Source organism: Littorina saxatilis, linkage group LG11 (genome assembly GCF_037325665.1).
Source record: "Littorina saxatilis isolate snail1 linkage group LG11, US_GU_Lsax_2.0, whole genome shotgun sequence".
Classification (NCBI taxonomy): Eukaryota; Metazoa; Mollusca; class Gastropoda; order Littorinimorpha; family Littorinidae; genus Littorina; species Littorina saxatilis.
The window spans coordinates 4,098,162-4,117,956 of NC_090255.1; the positions used below are offsets into that span (position 1 = coordinate 4,098,162).

General features: G+C 41.3%; 2 protein-coding genes across 4 annotated transcripts in view; one reads left to right on the forward strand and one right to left on the reverse strand.

The window, feature by feature from the left end:
* Positions 1–6,000: 6,000 nt before the first annotated feature.
* Positions 6,001–17,441, reverse strand: LOC138979445 (uncharacterized). Its single transcript, XM_070352167.1, has 4 exons — positions 17,318–17,441; positions 8,354–8,903; positions 7,271–7,410; positions 6,001–6,747 (listed from the first exon to the last, which is right to left on the reverse strand). Exons 1-4 carry the CDS (start codon positions 17,324–17,326, stop codon positions 6,643–6,645), a joined length of 804 nt encoding a protein of 267 aa, XP_070208268.1. The 5' UTR covers positions 17,327–17,441; the 3' UTR covers positions 6,001–6,642.
* An 846-nt stretch (positions 17,442–18,287) lies between these two features.
* Positions 18,288–19,795, forward strand: part of LOC138979446 (uncharacterized) — an 80,251-nt gene continuing 78,743 nt past the window's right edge. For all 3 annotated transcript variants that reach the window (XR_011460031.1, XM_070352168.1, XM_070352169.1), the window contains exon 1: positions 18,288–18,383. The gene's annotated coding sequence lies outside the window, so the exon portion shown is untranslated. The remainder of the gene's footprint in view (positions 18,384–19,795) is intronic.

Consider the following 19,795-nt stretch of genomic DNA (forward strand, 5'->3'; position numbering starts at 1 on the left):
GGCAATACTTCGACGCCTAGCCTGTTCAGTATCTGCCACATTGAGGAGAGGGGTCACTTGCCATCGTAGCGCGCTGTGGGCCGGCTGGGGACGGGTTGCTATTTCATGTGCCTGTTTCCTTGTTTATTTCCGTGTTTTTGTTCCCTGTACGTGCGCGCGATAGCTGTCGCGGTGTATGAGTGCGACTACACGTGCCTTGGCGTGTGTGTGCGAGTGTGCGAGGGCTGTATTTTGTATATTTTTATTTGATACATGTATAAATGTGTCTCCAGGAATATGTTTTGTTTTAATCTTGTATCGATACTATTTAGTTCTGCCTCGTTATTAGCCATTGAGTATAACTGTTTTATCATCATTGCTTTGTTGTTGTTCTTTAGCCATTTACGTTGAATGACTTGTTATACATTGACATTGATAGTTTTATTCTTCTTCTTCTTCGTCGTTCGCTAGTTAGTTTTTATCATAAGAACCTTTTCAAATTCCTATTTATACATAAATGCATATTTTATATTGTAAAGCAGTATGCATTGTTAGAGGATTTTTTTAGTAGCAGTGTTTAAATGTCGAAGCTGCTTTTCCCATTTTTACCCAAGAGACCGACTGTATATTGTGTTATTGTATTTGTCAGACTTGATTGTACCAAGTCCCTACACATGTTGTAATGCGCTTAGAGCCAAATATTTTTGTTTTTTGTAAGGGATAGGCGCAATATAAATACACTTTATTATTATTATTATTATTATTATCCTGACCTCAGGTGAAAGTGAGTTCGGCTCATTCTATCCCTGACAGGATGCCTTGGATTTCTTTCTGTGGGTAAGAAATCGATTTTTTTATATTTTATATTTAGATCTTTTTGTAATGTGTTATGGATATAAGCAGATTCGCGATCGTCAATAATGATTTTTGGCTCACGTAAGTGTAGCCTATGCGATGGTAAACTTTGTCTGTCTGTGCGTGCGTGCGTATGTATGTGTGTATGTCTGTGGTAGAAACTTTAACATTTTTGGCTAAACACCGAAATACTCATTTCACGTGGTTAATTTTCAAGCACCATCTTCAAATTATTGAAGCAATGATCAACATTGTGTCGGCATGTGTGTAGTTAAAGCGTGTATCCAAAGAAAACGGGTGGTGGGGGGTTTTGAAGGGGTACAAGCAGTTGACTGATTTGTGTCGTGTTTGGCATGTAGACGGCAGGTCAGGTGTCAAGATCAGGTCAGGGGTCGCGCGAAGGATTGTGGTCCAGTTCTCACCTCGCCGATTCGCCGGGGAAGACGATTTCATGTTGTTCGGTTTCTAAGCTCCAGAAAAGTAAATAAAGAAGATACCAAAGGGAGATTTCCTACAATTTGATCTGCACAGCGTGTTTCCAATGTCCACGCGAGGAAGAGCTGTCGAAAGCGCGGCAGTCAGTGTCGATCTTGCAGCCGTATCCCGGTAAGTTCAGAGACAGATCTAGTGTCTCCCACTCTGATAACGTGTCACCTACTGTTAATCCGTTTTGTTTTAATTTCTTTTTATTTCAGCAGACACGGATGTCAAACACAGTGCTAGGCAGTCACCTCTAGTGAAATGAGTTGATCTAAAGTGCCTGTAATGTTTGGATGTCTTTGCTCGTGGTTCGATTTATGTGAATTTCAAGACTTGCAGTAGAGTCTCAAGTTAAGTTTACTCTGCCCGAAAAAAACTGTCCACCATTTACTTGAACATGCAGATATAAGGAAACGGAATGAATCTGTTCTCAAAGTCAAAATGATCACGATTTTTTCCTCAGATTCAAAACATGCACTGTCATGGTTTTGTCTGTACAATTTAGTAAGTCTTAAGTACTTTGCAACAACTTCCTTGAACGTGAAAGACAGGTTTTGAATGCTAGATCTGTATCGCGTTTCATTCCAGACTCGATCCTCTCTTTGATTGTAGATCTACTGTTTGCTGTTTACGCACTATCATATGATTCGCTATGTAACGTTTGGTAAGCTTACCTTGCCACAGCTTTCTTGTCTTTGTTGGCATTTCTGGCTGTGTTGACCGTCAGAATTATTTTAAGAACCAGGCTGCTGCAGTCGACATGTTTCGCATATTGTAGGGTTACCATGCTGCATAGGTAAAGTGGCTTGTATAACCTGACTATTCTGTTTCAAAACACTGTTTATATTTGTGTAGGTTGTAGTCATCATAACTAATCGCATTTTGCCATTTGTTTCAGAAAGGAGGTTAACCTACAACAAGATCGACGCTATGTCAGATATATGCCTCAGCCACATGAAGACTTCCGAATTTAGATCTACTCGGCATGGTGACAAGTCTTGATGAAAAGTATAGGACTGAGGACAGCAGTGGAAAAAGTGCCCACATGGCAGGTACCTAACCTATTACCCTAGTCATTTTATCTGTTTGCCTTCTTTTGAAAATTATACATGGAGTTGATATGATGCGTTAGTTTTAACTGTGTGTGTGTGTGTGCGTGTGTGTGTGTGTGTGTGTGTGTGTGTGTGTGTGTGTGTGTGTGTGTGTGTGTGTGTGTGTGTGACGGAGTGATTGAGTTTGTGTTACTGTTTGTCGATTTCTTACGTGAGCCTTGAAGGCTTCGCCTCTTGTTCATGGTGTTGTGTAATTTTTAAATTACAAAGGAATTGATATGTAAGACAGTTTCAAGCGAGCTATTTTTCGCGGCTGTATTTACTGTGCAAACAACTCTAAATATGGCATAAGTGTCACGTGATAATCAACCGTTTGGTTTCGGCGCTCGCTGGAGCAGACGATTTTTTTGACAGTGATGCAACCATATATTACGGTCTCCTTCCGGCAGCAGTCCCAAAATTTCGACTTGTTGGCTCACGTAAGTGTAGCCTATGCGATCGTAACTTTGTCTGTCTGTGCGTGCGTGTGTGTGTGCGTGTGTGCGTGCGTGCGTGCGTGCGTGCGTATGTATGTATGTATGTCTGTGGTAGAAACTTTAACATTTGAAGACGTCACAACATTTGAAGACGTCACATTATGACGTAAGAGGGTTAGACGTCACGCGAAGGAATAACTGAAAGTCTCGGTCATTGTTCTTTTGAGCGGGCCGAGACTAGTTTTTTCTTCGAAATCGGCCATTCAGATCTAGATCTAGTGTCTCGCTTTCTTGCATAGTGTCACCTATGCCGCTTACTGTGTGTGTGTGTGTGTGTGTGTGTGTGTGTGTGTGTGTGTGTGTGTGTGTGTGTGTGACGAAGTGATTGAGTTTGTGTTACTGTTTGTCGATTTCTTACGTGAGCCTTGAAGGCTTCGCCTCTTGTTATTATCATTATAACGTCACTTGATATAGGCCTAACGTCCATGGCTTTCCAAGTAGAGTCATAATAGTGCTTTAAGAGTGCAGTATCACTTTTCTCAATTTGTCGGTTCACTGCACTTAGTGTTTACCTTTACAATTTAGCCTGAGCGACCTACTCAGCCTGTCGACAACGGCCAGTTGAAGGGAAGCTCAGCCTCCTCGTCGTGGGCAGTTGTAGTCAGTATTCTACGGACCAAAAAACAAACAAACGTCGTAGTCTGTTCTCATCCTCTCGACCTTCTCATACCGTCATTTCAATAATCGAGGTTTTTTTTTATATGCGTGATTGAAGGACAGAAGTAGACAGATCCATTCGCACGCGCTCGCGCAGGAGTAACCATGTATGCTCGATATGAAACTTTAAAATAAAAAAAAATTCAATTAAAAACCAAGACAGGAACTCACAAAACGAATGATATGCAACATTTTTCTTTTAATTAAAAACCTAGAACACTGAGGAACCTAAGTAAGGAACTCACAAAGCGAAATGAAATAAAACATTTTTCATTACTGACTAAAAACATAGAACAGGAACTCACAAAACGAAATGAAATGAAATAAAACATTTTTCTTTTGATTAAAAACCTCGAACAGGAACTCACAAAACGCATGCAGCAAAAATAATTATGCCTTGAACCTAGTTTCCTTGGGCCTCTAACAACGGGAAAACGGAACAACTTGAATACCGTTAATACACAAAACTTGTGACACGTGTAGGGGAAATGAACATGCCTTGACAGTCGTTCACTATGCAAACTGCTGCATATGGGGATTCATATGACGTTATAACCGACATGGATGAGTGACGTTATAACTGGGTGACGTTATATCCGGTGACGTTATATCCGAGGTTAAAATAGTCTTGGAAAGAAGGAATTGAGCCGGGACCGATGTTTGGGTGACGATATAACGGGGTGACGTTATATCCGGCGACGTTATAAACGAAGTAGACTGTATGTGTGTGTGTGTGTGTGGTTGTGCGAGCGCGCGCGCGTGTGTGTGTGTGTGTGTGTGTGTGTGTGCGTGTATGTGTGCGCGCGCGCGTGCGTGTGTGGGTGTGTGTGTGTGTGCGCATGTGTGTGTGTGTGTGTGTGTGTGTGTGTGTAAATGTATGTGTAAGTGTGTGTAAGTGTGTGTGAGGGTGTGTGTGTGTGTGTGTGTGTGTGTGTGTGTGTGTGTGTGTGTGTGAATAAAACAAATCCCTTTGATGAAGCTGTAAGTGAAATTTGAGGCGACACTGAAACGACCTCATTTTTCAACCAATTTAATTGCAAATTAGATACCATTAGGTTTGGAAGCTGAAACATTAATTTATTACTTTGATCATTAAAATTGTCATTAAAATCGAATTTTCACTTACAGATTTAAAAATAATTGTATTATATTTAATCCGTATCGATGTGTACGATAAGTAATTCGAAGTCAACTTAATTTATCCTTGGTGGTATCGTATTGTATCGTGTACACTGTTCTGTCTACCGTACGTAGTTATACCACGACACACCAACAATAGCTTAGAGTTAGTGTTTGAACGCTCACCTTTTTAAATGTTAAACGTTGTGTTTGTGTCATTTTTGCGAGCGTTATTTCTGCATGCACTATTTTCGTTTTCGTCCTAGTTTTTTTCCGCCTGAGAGCGATGAAATTTGTACGCGTTGAGAGTGAGTAACAAAATAGACAAATTCTGGAAATATTCTGAAATGTGTTTATGGGTTATGAAAGACTGAATACTCTTGGCCGTATTGAGGCAAGTTTTTCCACGAGAAATTATGCAAGCGTTCCTTAATTGTCAGTGTGGAACATAGGCCCTACCCCTCACTAATGATTGGCCTATAATGTCACGCGGAAAAGCCTGCCTCAAAAAAATCCAAGACGATTCACTCTTTCACAACCCATACAAACTCGACTAATTTTTTTACATACATAAATTATTGTCTATTCTCTCGAGTGTAGAGCTATTGCCAGCACTAACAACAACAAAAAAACAGGTGATCTAAGGACTATATGTCCTGTCAGGAAAAAGCTGGTTCTTGTATACGACTGTGTACGTAAGTGTTAGTTGGAGTGCCTTTGGAGAATGCGGAACATAATTCTTAACTTGCGGGGATCATCTTTTTTATGCGGATGACAGTCGCATATTCCTTTTAATGCTTTTTATTCTCTCAGGTGCCAGGACACTGGTTCCGCACGACTCTCATTTACTCTAGAGCACATGTCGTATGCATTTAGAGCGCTTACTTCCCTTGTTTATCAGATATTGCCAGCACTTACACAAATAAGTCTATGAACGTATTTGCGATTCCAATTCAGAAGATTTTGCTGGCGAAACCCTTTTTGAATTTATCCGGCCTTTCGGTTGTGATTAAATTACACAAGGCATGTCCCTTGGATTTCCAACAAAGCCATGTCGGGGAACGGGACGTTACAACCAAATACCTTGGATTTAGTATAAATTAAATTCGCTGTACTTGTACTCTATGTGTGATCAGAGGTACCACTGTACTACAATACTGTATCTTAAAGGCGACAAGAAAAATGACCAAACGTATTCAAGGGAGCTAATCTGGATCAGGAGTTCAAGTGAGACTGTACGAAGAAATTAAGTTGCCTCCCTTCCATTGCTTTTCTCCTTTTCTTTTACCATGAATAATTGTTAATAAGCTCAATTCGATTTATTGATGTTTTATAATTTTGAAGAGTTTTTGTTCCGTTACAAGTTGGGTTTTTTTGTTTGCTGTTTTGCACTTCTTCTTTTTTCTCCATGTAACTCTAAGGTTGTTGTGGGGTTTTGTTATAACAATGTTTGACTTGCCCTGCCTTTTTAACTTGTAGGTAAAAAGAACTGCTCGTTTCCCGTTTTATTTCGAGTGAATTTTCCATTCTTGCGAAGTCGTTACAATAATTCAAATAGAAGCACATCCTCACAACAGACTTAAACCAGAGATTAATACTACGTCCAAAATAGGTCCTGTGATTGTAAATGATTGGGCAGATTCCCATTCTATTACCCAACCCTCGTGTACATGATTCTTGGCATGTCTTCATATTCAAAACTCGGTATCTTAAAGTCTGTCGGATCGATTTCTCGAATTTGTTCCACACACTTGTTTTAACACATTTTGAAATTATCACAGACAAAGTATTAGACAAATATTAGGGGTTTAGATTTTGGGGTCAATCGCTGTCGTATGTTTTTTTTTATAAAGAGTTCTAAAAGAAAGAGCCCATCTCAAAAGACTTTGGTATCGTGTTCGGGCTTGCATCGCTTCTATGACGTCAAGACATGATGACGTCACCAGGGAATGACGTAATCGTAGCTACATTTCGCCGTTCAGTCTGGCGACCTTGACCTCGCGCCACAGCTGACACATCGCGCAAAACGAACAGCACGTGGTCACACAGCAGTCGTCACAGATAGAACCCTGCAAATAAAATTGAAAAATGAATAATAAAAATGAGATATTGAGAATTACACAAATTCTATTTTGAACTGGAAATCCCGAGAAACTTCTTTTGTTTAGTTGGGCATTTACGGGGTTCGACTGGTTTTGATCGTGGGGGGAATACAAAAGTTATGATTTGTTATATGTTTCGAGCTTGTGGTTGTCATGTGAGGACTGTGATCTTACGTGGTGTAATATTTGTGTATACGAGCCAACAGACAAATTGCTTAATGTTATGCATTCAGACAATAAAACGGTATGAATTTGAATTGAATTGAATTGAAAAGAAAAATTCAGGAAATAACTATGTCGGGGTTGTTAGGGTTAAGAACGAGAGAATACCCTTGCTACCAGTGAAACTATCCAATCCACAGACCCGTCACTAGCGAAAGATGTGTCTGGAACACGTGGACAGGGAACACGTGTGGATTGGTTGCCTCACTAAAACCAAGGGTATTCACTCTTTCATACAAACTCGACAGAGTTATTTCCGAACGCATACCTGAATCTTGCGTTGCATTCTGACTTTGGTGCGAGCGGCAGTCATCCAGTTTGGTACACAGCACGCCAAGCACACAAACTCTCCCATGTGCTGAGCAAGCTGGCACGCCGCGCACGGTCCACAGAATGTGACGCATACACCTGAAACATACGTCATCAAAATGACGTCATTGAGTAAAATAGTTGTGTTATATGTAGAGGTTACATACCGAGTCAAAATAATGGTCGAAGTTAGCGGATCATGAAAAATGCGAGCTTCATTACATAATTATCATAATAACAAATGATTTTCAGAGAAAAAAGGTAGCCACCGTTTGTTGAAGCCCAATTGCCTGTCTTTCTTTCTTTCTTTCTTTCTTTGGTGTTTAACGTCGTTTTCAACCATTCAAGGTTATATCGCGACGGAATTGCCTGTCAAATTACATAAGAGTGTATTGTCGATTCTATATTTGTTCAGTAGACTTCAAGCAATGATATCTATTTGAAAGTTAGAATGCATTAAAGGAATCAAACTTAAATTTCTGAACGAATTGCAGGCAGCCATGTTATTTTCGAAGACTAGAGAGGTTTACAGATCATAAACGAATTGCATGCAGGCAGCCATGTTATTTTCGAAGACTAGAGAGGTTTACAGATCATAAACGAATTGCAGGCAGCCATGTTATTTTCGAAGACAAGAGAGGTTTACTGATCATGAACTAATTGCAGGCAGCCATGTTATTTTCGAAGACTAAAGAGGTTTACAGATCATGAACGAATTGCAGGCAGCCATGTTATTTTCGAAGACAAAAGAGGTTAACATATCATGAACGAAAAGACTAAAGAGGTTAAACATATCATGAACGAATTGCAGGCAGCCATGTTATATTTGGGTTGTTTTTGTCTGTGTGAGACTGTAGGTTGTTGTTGGTTGTTTGTGTGTGTGTGTGTGTGTGTGTGTGTTTGTGTGTGTGTTTGTTTGTGTGTGTGTGTGTATGTATGTGTGAGTGTGTATGTGTGTGTGTGTGCCTATTGTGTGTTTATGTTTTTTGCCTTTCTCTTTTTTTTTTGGGGGGGGAGGGGGGGGGGGGGTAGTGTTACTCACAGATCCCACAGTCATCGAAGCAGCCACACAGACTTTGTGTCCAGGCTCGCTGTGTGGGTGTGGTGTCGGCGGACTGCTGGTTGACCACCACAGTGTTTTGGTTTGAACTGTGCTGCTGCTGTGTGGGTTGCTGCAGTATGGGCTGCTGCGGTATTGGATACTGCAGTATGGGCTGCTGCGGTATTGGATACTGCAGTATGGGCTGCTGCGGTATTGAATACTGCAGTATGGGCTGCTGCGGTATTGGATACTGCAGTATGGGCTGCTGCGGTATGGGCTGCTGCTGTGTGGGCTGCTGCAGTATGGGCTGTTGCGGTATCGGTATGGGCTGCTGCGGTATGGGTTCCTGCTGTGTGGGCTGCTGCGGTATGGGCTGCTGCTGTGTGGGCTGCTGCGGTATGGGCTCCTGCTGTGTGGGCTCCTGCTGTGTGGGCTCCTGCTGTGTGGGCTTCTGCTGTGTGGGCTCCTGCTGTGTGGGCTCCTGCTGTGTGGGCTCCTGCTGTGTGGGCTGCTGACCGTACCCATAGCTCACCTCCGGTAGGGGCGCTTTCTGTGATTACAAAATTGCTGTGCAATTTTACTATTTTTAGGTGTGTATATGTGTTAAATTTAAACACTTTTAACTCAATCGTCATTTTGAAAAAATACAAAAAATACATTTAGAAGTTCCGAGAAGGTCTCAATCCTCAATACAATACAATACAATACAATACAATACAATACAATACAATACAATACAATGCAATACAATGCAATACAAAATAATGACATTTTCGCCCACAGTTGTACATGCGAATAGGACTTTGTATCGTGTTTCTATCACACTAGGAAATCAATTCCCACATGGTGACATAATATTACCAGCTGTTGTCGTAAGCGTCAGTTTGCCAAAAGCACAAACAGAATAAAGCAATTAAGTGGGAGGAAGAAGGGGGGGGGGGGGGGTGTTTCAAGTGGAGTTGTTAAGTTGAGATTTGTGTGTGCTGACGCTGAATTCTTCGCTGTTTGACGTGTCGATTCCCAGGATTCACGTAGATCAATCAATCAATCGGGATTCCCAGGATTCACGTAGATCAATTAATCAATCAATCAATCAATATGAGGCTTATATCGCGCGTATTCCGTGGGTACAGTTCTAAGCGCAGGGATTTATTTTTATTTTTTATTTTTATTTTATGGAATTTATATCGCGCACATATTCATGGCCATTATGGCAGGGATTTATTCATGCCGTGTGAGATGGAATTTTTTTTTACACAATAAGGCATCACGCATTCACATCGGCCAGCAGGTCCCAGCCATTTCGGCGCATATCCTACTTTTCACGGCCTATTATTCCAAGTCACACGGGTATTTTGATGGACATTTTTATCTATGCCTATACAATTTTGCCAGGAAAGACCCTTTTGTCCATCGTGGGATCTTTAACGTGCACACCCCAATGTAGTGTACACGAAGGGACCTCGGTTTTTCGTCTCATCCGAAAGACTAGCACTTGAACCCACCACCTAGGTTAGGAAAGGGGGGAGAAAATTGCTAACGCCCTGACCCAGGGTCGAACTCGCAACCTCTCGCTTCCGAGCGCAAGTGCGTTACCACTCGGCCACCCAGTCCATAATTGTATATCCTTGCAAACAAAACAAAAGATTTACGGTGGAACCTCTCTACAACAACCACTCAAACTGAAGGACCGACCAAACGGGGTCACTGTAGTCAGGTGGTTGCTGTGAAAAGTGAATTAGGAAAAATGAAAAAAACGTATGGGGATTTCATACCCAGGAACTCTCATGTCAAATTTCATAAAGATCGGTCCAGTAGTTTAGTCTGAATCGCTCCGTACACACACACACACACACACACACACACACAGACACCACGACCCTCGTCTCGATTCCCCCCTCTACGTTAAAATATTTAGTCAAAACTTGACTAAATATAAAAAAGGAAAGAGAGAATGCTTACTGTCCAAAAGGCTAAATATTACGCCTCTTTTTTTCCTTTTTTTTCCGTTTTGATTTTTTTTTTTTCGTATCGAAAAGCCTGTAAGCTAAAATCATTTAATAATTAAAAAAAATTAAAAAATATTACGCATCTTAAGGACATGATATGCGCTATATGATTCGAGTTTTACACCCTCACGGCTTTTGATGTATGCGTGTTTAGGTGGTATCAGCCATCTGCACTTATGGCAGAACTAGCAGTTAAGCCCGGCTTCGCCCGGGAGTAAGCGGAGCCCTGTAGCAATTTAAGACGCTCGCTATCCCATTATCATTAGCTTTACCTCCTTTGTTTGGATACTTACCTTCTAGAAATTTCCGGAACTGTCCAGTTAATTTTTCATTCTTCATTTCTTCCCCTCATAGGAGCAATAGCGAGTCTCTAATATCACTGGCATGATGTACTATCTTGTTCCTGCCTCTTGCCATCTCAGAGGTATGGCGACCACAGACAAAAAAAGAGTTATCTCCCTTACCTTCTAGAAATTTCCGGAACTGTCCAGTTAATTTTTCATTCTTCATTTCTTCCCCTCATAGGAGCAATAGCAAGTCTCTAATATCACTGGCATGATGTGCTTGCTACAGACAAAAAAGAGTTATCTCCCTTACCTTCTAGAAATTTCCGGAACTGTCCAGTTAATTTTTCATTCTTCATTTCTTCCCCTCATAGGAGCAATTATAGCGAGTCTCTAATATCGCTGGCATGATGTGCTTGCTACAGGTGAACAGTAGGCACTGAACTGGTCTTGCACCATATAGGCTGTATTCAATAAATGGGAGGTCCATAATCTGAGAAAGGAAACAATGAATCAAGAAACTAAAACCCAGGTGCACATCTGCGGCACCTAGGGAGTGTACGTGCACACTATCTTGTTCCTGCCTCTTGCCATCTCAGAGGTATGGCGACCACAGACAAAAAAGAGTTATCTCCCTTACCTTCTAGAAATTTCCGGAACTGTCCAGTTAATATTTCATTCTTCATTTCTTCCCCTCATAGGAGCAATAGCAAGTCTCTAATATCACTGGCATGATGTGCTTGCTACAGACAAAAAAGAGTTATCTCCCTTACCTTCTAGAAATTTCCGGAACTGTCCAGTTAATTTTTCATTCTTCATTTCTTCCCCTCATGGGAGCAATAGCAAGTCTCTAATATCACTGGCATGATGTGCTTGCTACAGATGAACAGTAGGCACTGAACTGGTCTTGCACCATATAGGCTGTATTCAATAAATGGGAGGTCCATAATCTGAGAAAGGAAACAATGAATCAAGAAACTAAAACCCAGGTGCACATCAGCGGTACCTAGGGAGTGTACGTGCACACTATCTTGTTCCTGCCTTTTGCCATCTCAGAGGTATGGCGACCACAGACAAAAAAGAGTTATCTCCCTTACCTTCTAGAAATTTCCGGAACTGTCCAGTTAATTTTTCATTCTTCATTTCTTCCCCTCATAGGAGCAATAGCGAGTCTCTAATATCACTGGCATGATGTGCTTGCTACAGGTGAACAGTAGGCACTGAACTGGTCTTGCACCATATAGGCTGTATTCAATAAATGGGAGGTCCATAATCTGAGAAAGGAAACAATGAATCAAGAAACTAAAACCCAGGTGCACATCTGCGGCACCTAGGGAGTGTACGTGCACACTATCTTGTTCCTGCCTCTTGCCATCTCAGAGGTATGGCGACCACAGACACACACACACACACACACAGACAGACACTCTCTTTTATTATAATAAATGTGAGGTCCATAATCTGAGAAAGGAAACAATGAATCAAGAAACTAAAACCCAGGTGCACATCAGCGGTACCTAGGGAGTGTACGTGCACACTATCTTGTTCCTGCCTTTTGCCATCTCAGAGGTATGGCGACCACAGACAAAAAAGAGTTATCTCCCTTACCTTCTAGAAATTTCCGGAACTGTCCAGTTAATTTTTCATTCTTCATTTCTTCCCCTCATAGGAGCAATAGCGAGTCTCTAATATCACTGGCATGATGTGCTTGCTACAGGTGAACAGTAGGCACTGAACTGGTCTTGCACCATATAGGCTGTATTCAATAAATGGGAGGTCCATAATCTGAGAAAGGAAACAATGAATCAAGAAACTAAAACCCAGGTGCACATCTGCGGCACCTAGGGAGTGTACGTGCACACTATCTTGTTCCTGCCTCTTGCCATCTCAGAGGTATGGCGACCACAGACACACACACACACACACAGACAGACACTCTCTTTTATTATATGTATAGACTAGCAGTTAAGCCCGGCTTCGCCCGGGAGTAAGCGGAGCCCTGTAGCAATTTAAGACGCTCGCTATCCCATTATCATTAGCTTTACCTCCTTTGTTTGGATACAAAAAAAGAGTTATCTCCCTTACCTTCTAGAAATTTCCGGAACTGTCCAGTTAATTTTTCTTTCTTCATTTCTTCCCCTCATAGGAGCAATAGCGAGTCTCTAATATCACTGGCATGATGTGCTTGCTACAGGTGAACAGTAGGCACTGAACTGGTCTTGCACCATATAGGCTGTATTCAATAAATGGGAGGTCCATAATCTGAGAAAGGAAACAATGAATCAAGAAACTAAAACCCAGGTGCACATCTGCGGCACTATCTTGTTCCTGCCTCTTGCCATCTCAGAGGTATGGCGACCACAGACAAAAAAGAGTTATCTCCCTTACCTTCTAGAAATTTCCGGAACTGTCCAGTTAATTTTTCATTCTTCATTTCTTCCCCTCATAGGAGCAATAGCGAGTCTCTAATATCACTGGCATGATGTGCTTGCTACAGGTGAACAGTTATCTCCCTTACCTTCTAGAAATTTCCGGAACTGTCCAGTTAATTTTTCATTCTTCATTTCTTCCCCTCATAGGAGCAACAGCGAGTCTCTAATATCACTGGCATGATGTGCTTGCGACAGGTGAACAGTAAGCACTGAACTGGTCTTGCACCATATAGGCTGTATTCAATAAATGGGAGGTCCATAATCTGAGAAAGGAAACAATGAATCAAGAAACTAAAACCCAGGTGCACATCTGCGGCACCTAGGGAGTGTACGTGCACACTATCTTGTTCCTGCCTCTTGCCATCTCAGAGGTATGGCGACCACAGACACACACACAGACAGACACTCTCTTTTATTTAGATGTATAGATAGATAGATAGATAGATAGATAGATAGATAGATAGATAGATAGAAGATAGATAGATAGATGACCAAGATCTTTTACGTGCCATTGTGGTGACACGGGGGTGGGACATGGCTTCTGTCTCTGGTTTTGCACATAAAGTTGGCCCGTGTCCGTCCCGGCCCGAATTCGAACCAGCCACCTTCCGATCACAAATCCAGTTTTCTACCAACTGAATTACATTGAAATAAACTCCTTATGGGCAGGTGGACAAATCAACTTGAGAGGTGTCCGCGAGGTCGAGTTCGACTGTATTTCTGACTTGTCATAAAGTCATTTACGTTTCAAAGTTTAGGTTGGCAATGCTGATACCTGTACATGATGTTTTAACACACGTCAACATATTTTTCACACTCCTCAGCTCACGCTGTCACACACGCCATGTAGCCCACACCTGGAGTTGTTGTTCGTGCCGCTGAATTTTATTTCAGCGACTTTTGCATACCATATATTTGTATGCATCCACGTTATATGTTCTTTTTTCAAAATTTGTTTCAAAATTTTTCCGCAACTTGTGGCGGAGACCGACACCAAATTTGTACTTCCATATAACCTCGGTAAAATCGCAAAGGTGGACTAGGCCAGTGGACTCAAAATAAAGTGGGATCGGTCTTGGGACCTGTAACTAAACTCCTCAACTTAAATTTCATTTGGTCTAGCTTCACACTTATCTCCCCTCTATTTTCTGTTCGCCCATTTCTCCGTCTCGAATGCCTTCAGATGTAGTGTACATCTTCAATATTAATATCGCCACGTGCAGACATTGTTCACACTTACAACGAAAGGTATGTAATATGTATTGAAACCAGCTGGACAAAAAAATAGATAAATGAAAGGTAGTCGGTTAGCTAGCCCTTCGGACGGGCACACCAACAGACCGATCGACGGACGGAGAGGCAGACAGATTGGAAGCATAGGCCTACTGTCTCTCTATCTCTCACTCACTCTCTCTCATTCTCTCTCTCTCTCTCTCTCTCTCTCTCTCTCTCTCTCTCTCTCTCTCTCTCTCTCTCTCTCTCTCTCTCTCTCTCTCTCTTACTCTCTTCAATTGCCTCTCAGCTATCATTTCTGATGCAGATTCTCTTCTCTGCAGGATTTGACAGCAACCTAGCTTATATCATCTCGTAGACGAATGCGCAACATGTATACTCCCTACCCTATCTACCCGCAACAGCCAATACAGTACTGTCCAGCGAAAAATAGTAGAATTGATGAAGACCATGTGGGCGTTAGGGAGCATGGACACTGTTTTGTTTTTTCAGTTATTTGACGCACAGGTAAAACCGATGCTCCTCTACGCCTCACAGATATTGGGTATAAGAAGATTAGCCATTATTGAAGCCGCCCATGTTTTTGCATGTAAAAGGCTTTTGAACGTCAGTGGCAAAATACCCAACCTTTTTTTTGTACGGGGACACAGGACGATATCCATTATATGTTGAAAGTACACTCTCTGTTTTTAAATATTGGTTTAAAATTAAGAAAATGCCTGAGTCAAGATTTCCCAGACAAGTTCTCAAAAGGATGCAGTCAAACCTAAATGCACAGGGCAATTGGTTGTATTATATTAAAGAATGTCTCGAACAATAATATGGTTTCGAAAATGTATGGGAGAACGGAGTGGAAAATGAATCAACCTTTCTTTCCGGTTTCAAGCAGAAATTGATTGACCGCTTTAAAGATGAATGGCTAATCAAAATTCAGTCAAGTGACAGATTTCAATGTTATCGATTATTTAAAAATTCGTTCAAAGCGGAACAATATTTGAACGATATTACAATTAAAAAGTTTCGAGATGTGTTGGTAAGATTTCTCTTTGGTATCAACGAATTGAAAATAAATAAGAGGTTTTATTCACAGGGGCTTGAAAGTAAAAGCTGTCCTTTCTGTCCGAACAATTATATCGAGGACAAAAATCATTTTTTGTTTGAATGTCACGCATATGATGAGATCAGAAAAAGTATAATATTTTGACCGTAGGACATGATATTGAGTGCCTCTTTAGGAGCCCTACTGAAGCACAGATCAGAAACGTTGCTATGTAGCCTACATTTGTTATGCACTTAAGAAGCGTGAATAACGCTTGGAAGGATTTTGAGCATGCTGTTCACATGTTACATGTACATGTTTTTGAGAACCAGTTTTGTGTGTGTGTAAGAAGGAGTATTAGTGAGGATGTTAGTAGCCGCTAGAAACACTTTGCAAAGTTTTTGATGCTGCTGCCTAAAGCACTTGGAATCGGGGGTATGCAACACAATTGTAGTCTGTTCAAGTGGCTATTTTTTTGCTTTTTACTTTACTTACAAATATTATTTTCCACCATGTTTGTGAATAGGTCGTTGGCATTCACAATAAAATCTGTGTCAGTGTCAGTCTCTCTCTCTCTCTCTCTCTCTCTCTCTCTCTGGACGGAATATAACCACATGAGTCTTCACCCCCAAAAGACCAAATACATGTTAATTACAACAAGGCAAAAAAGACAAAACATCAAGAATAATCCTCATTCCTTATTAATTGGCAACGATGCAATAGCGGAAGTAGGAGATCACAAAGTTTTGGGAGTAAATATCAATAATAATTTATCTTGGACCCATCATGTTAGATCGTTGTGTAAAACCATGTCGAGGAAAATATATTTGTTGAACAGAATAAAACACTTTCTTGATCCACACTCAAGATTATTATTTTATAGTGCATACATACAAACCATTACGGATTATTGTTCGACCATCTGGGACTCAGCCAGTGGAAATATTTTAAAACCACTGTATAGTCTACACAGACGAGCAGTAAAATCAGTTCTATTAAAACAATCCAGTCTTGTTTTCGACGATTATAAAAAACTTAAGATTTTGCCCCTAAAAGAAAGATTTAAATCAAATAAAGGCGTGCTCCTTCACAAAATCCTTTCCGGCCATGCACCACGTGCTTTCATTACAAAATTTAAAGCCAAACCAAGCCGAAAATTCAACGTCCCCATTCCGCGGATAGATCTCTTTAAATCAAGTTTAGCTTATTCTGGCAGCGTTTTGTGGAATTCTCTCCCGGAATCAGTTCGAGTCCCAACAAGTCTCAATACTTTCAAAAAACACCTCTCATTACATTTAATGTCAAATTACGAAAAGTCACAGTGATGGAAGACTTCGTTCTGATTATTTTCATATTGATCATATCTGTCCATAAAGCATCAGTGTCATAACGCAAGAATGTTTATATAGCTTACAACGTGTAGGCTATATAGTCCTGTGAATAGTTTTTTTTCTGCCTTTAACTGTCATGCTTATCTTTTGTAATTGTTTTACGTTTGTATATATATAATATATATGTATTTATGATTAGAATAGTCCCTCTCTGGGCGAGGGCTGGTTGAAAAGAAGCTCGTTTATATTGCCGTTATGCCACAACCCTCGTAAAATAAAATTTGATTTGATTTGATTTGATTTGATCTCTCTCTCTCTCTCTCTCTCTCTCTCTCTCTCTCTCTCTCTCTCTCTCTCTCTCTCTCTCTCTCTCTCTCTCTCTCTCTCTCTCTCTAGATCTCTCTCTCTTTCTCTCTCTCTCTTTCTCTCTCTCTCCCTCTTCTTTTCTCTTACTCTCTTCAATTGTCTCTCAGTTATTATTTCTGATGCAGATTCTCTTCTCTGTAGGATTTGACAGCAACCTAGCTTATATCATCTCGTAGACAAATACAGACCATGCATACTCCCTACCCTTTTTCCCCGCAACAGCCAATACAGTAATGTCCAGCGAAATCAAAATGAGCGAAATCGACATACCTTTTCCATCGGCAACGAATTTCACAAAATGCAATCCCTGAACAAATAAAACGGCACACCAGCAAAATAAATTTCCGCAATGCCATTGCCGTGTCACAGCGTAAGTTCTGATTGGCCAAAACCGGTCACGCAGGCACTCGATGTCCTCATCGCTGTTCGATGACTTAATTCGAACACGAAGTGGTTCGGCAAGTTAAGTGTTTAAACCTTGCTGGAAATTTATAATCGATCGACAGCGTTGCACTGTTTGCCGCACTGTTTCATACATTGCGAAATTTATTTCTGACGTGTGTGCCTTGTCAAACTTCCAGGAAACCATTCCTTTGATGTTTGAACCATGAGCATAGCTGGACCTCGTTAATGAGAGGGGGGCTTCAACAATTTATAGACTTTGGGCATTGTTGACTGAAGCATATGATTGGAGAAACGTGAGGTCAAAGTCGGACCAAATTGCAAACCAATTTTACTGTCCCTACTGACTCCCACTTCAAGCTGAATTTCTACACGTTCAAGAAGGAATGAGTGATAGCAGACGGTAAACAGATTGCCTGCTCATGACAAATACTCCCAGAATGCCGCGCAAGATTGCACATATTTCAATCTATACTTCTGTAGATTTCACTACTGTAGATTTCAAACATTTTCCGGCGGGGGGAGGATGGGGGCCGGGGGGGGCGGTTACCCCCCCCCCCCCCCCCCCCCCCCCACCCGGCCTACCGAGGTCTGGCCCTGCGGTGTCACGTGTGTGTGTGTGTGTGTGTGTGTGTGCGTCATGGTCCGCCGGTGTGCGTATGTGTAGGCTACGACTCCGCCGACTCAGTCAGTGCAAAATAAGTTGTGAAAACCATGATAGGGACCTGCGAAATGGGCAAGTTAAAGAAGACTTTACGCATTTACCACAAAACGCTGCCGACGTCTGTATTCGGTGTATTCTTAAATGGTACAATCCGCAATTTATCTTACATGTTCGCTTTACCTATGGTGGTCACGAGAGAATTGAAAACACGAAACAAGCGCTGAAGAATACTGGGGTTACTGTAAAAGAACGCCCTAAAGAGAAAGAGCGGTAAGTTATTTTATACCATTTCATATTTTCTGTTTTATTTTTATTTTGAATCTTCATGCAAAATACTGTCAAAAAGTACAGCTCAACAGTGTCAACGAATTCTTCATTTTCATGTCGCAGGTTTCCTTTCCCGTTTCCGACACGCACTATCACTGTAGTGTAGCGAATGTGCGAATTTTGTTTCTGTGTAACAGTGTTAACTGTTATCTGCCTCTGTTAGTGTGTATTTTGAAACCCAAACACAGTCGCGTGTCCGTGCACACACACACACACACACACACACACACACACACACACACACACACACACACACACACACACACCATGCAGGCGCACACACACACACACATACACACCAGGTGCACACACACACACACACACACACACACACACACACCAAGCAGCAGTTCTCAGCGGAATTCCACAGGGCAGCGTTTTGGGGCCGGTTCTATTTACAGCTAGTGTTTATAAATGACTTACCAGACGTGATTAGTGGTATAGTGAAGATATTTGCGGATGATACAAAGCTGTACAATAAAGCAACAAACAGTTCAGTCATGCAAAAAGACATACACTTACTTCAGGATTGGACAAATAAATGGAAATTATTTTTTAATGTTTCAAAGTGCAATGTTCTGCATTCTGGTAAAAAGAATCCCAAATATGACTACGTGATGACTGTCAATGATGCTATTGAAAAAATAAATGAATGTGATGAGGAAAAGGACATCGGTGTTGTTTTCGACAGCAATTTGTCATTCGACCCGCATATTCGAGGAGTTGTGTCAAAAGCTAATCAGAGGATTGGCATTATCAAACGAACGTTCTCATTTCTTGACAAGGACACCTTCTTAAAGCTATACAAAGCCTTTGTGAGACCACTGGTGGAATATGCAAATGTGGTGTGGAGCCCATTCCTCAAGAGACAGTCTCAGACAATTGAGAGGGTGCAGCGTCGAGCAACTAAAATTCTAAAGGAGTGCCGGGATAAGTCCTACGCGGACAGACTCAAATACCTAGACCTCCACTCTCTGAAGGGAAGGAGGACAAGGGGTGACCTAATACAAACATATAGAATTATAAATGGGGTGGATGATATTGACATGCACAAAATATTCACATTCAAGCAGACAGACAACACCAGAAACAGCCAGGGAAAAATCTTTGTTCAACACTGTAAGACTAACAAGCGCAAGTTTTCGTTTTCTCAAAGAGTTGCTAACAATTGGAATGCACTACCCGCTAACATAAAATTCGCACCCACAGTAGACGCCTTCAAAAACTTCTTGGACAATTCTCCAAAATTTCTTAACCTTTTTTACGACTTTGATTGAAAGCATTGAAAGAATAGGGATTTAGGCATGCAAAGTATCTGACAAAGAAGGGGCACCAATAAGGCCTCGCGGCCTTCG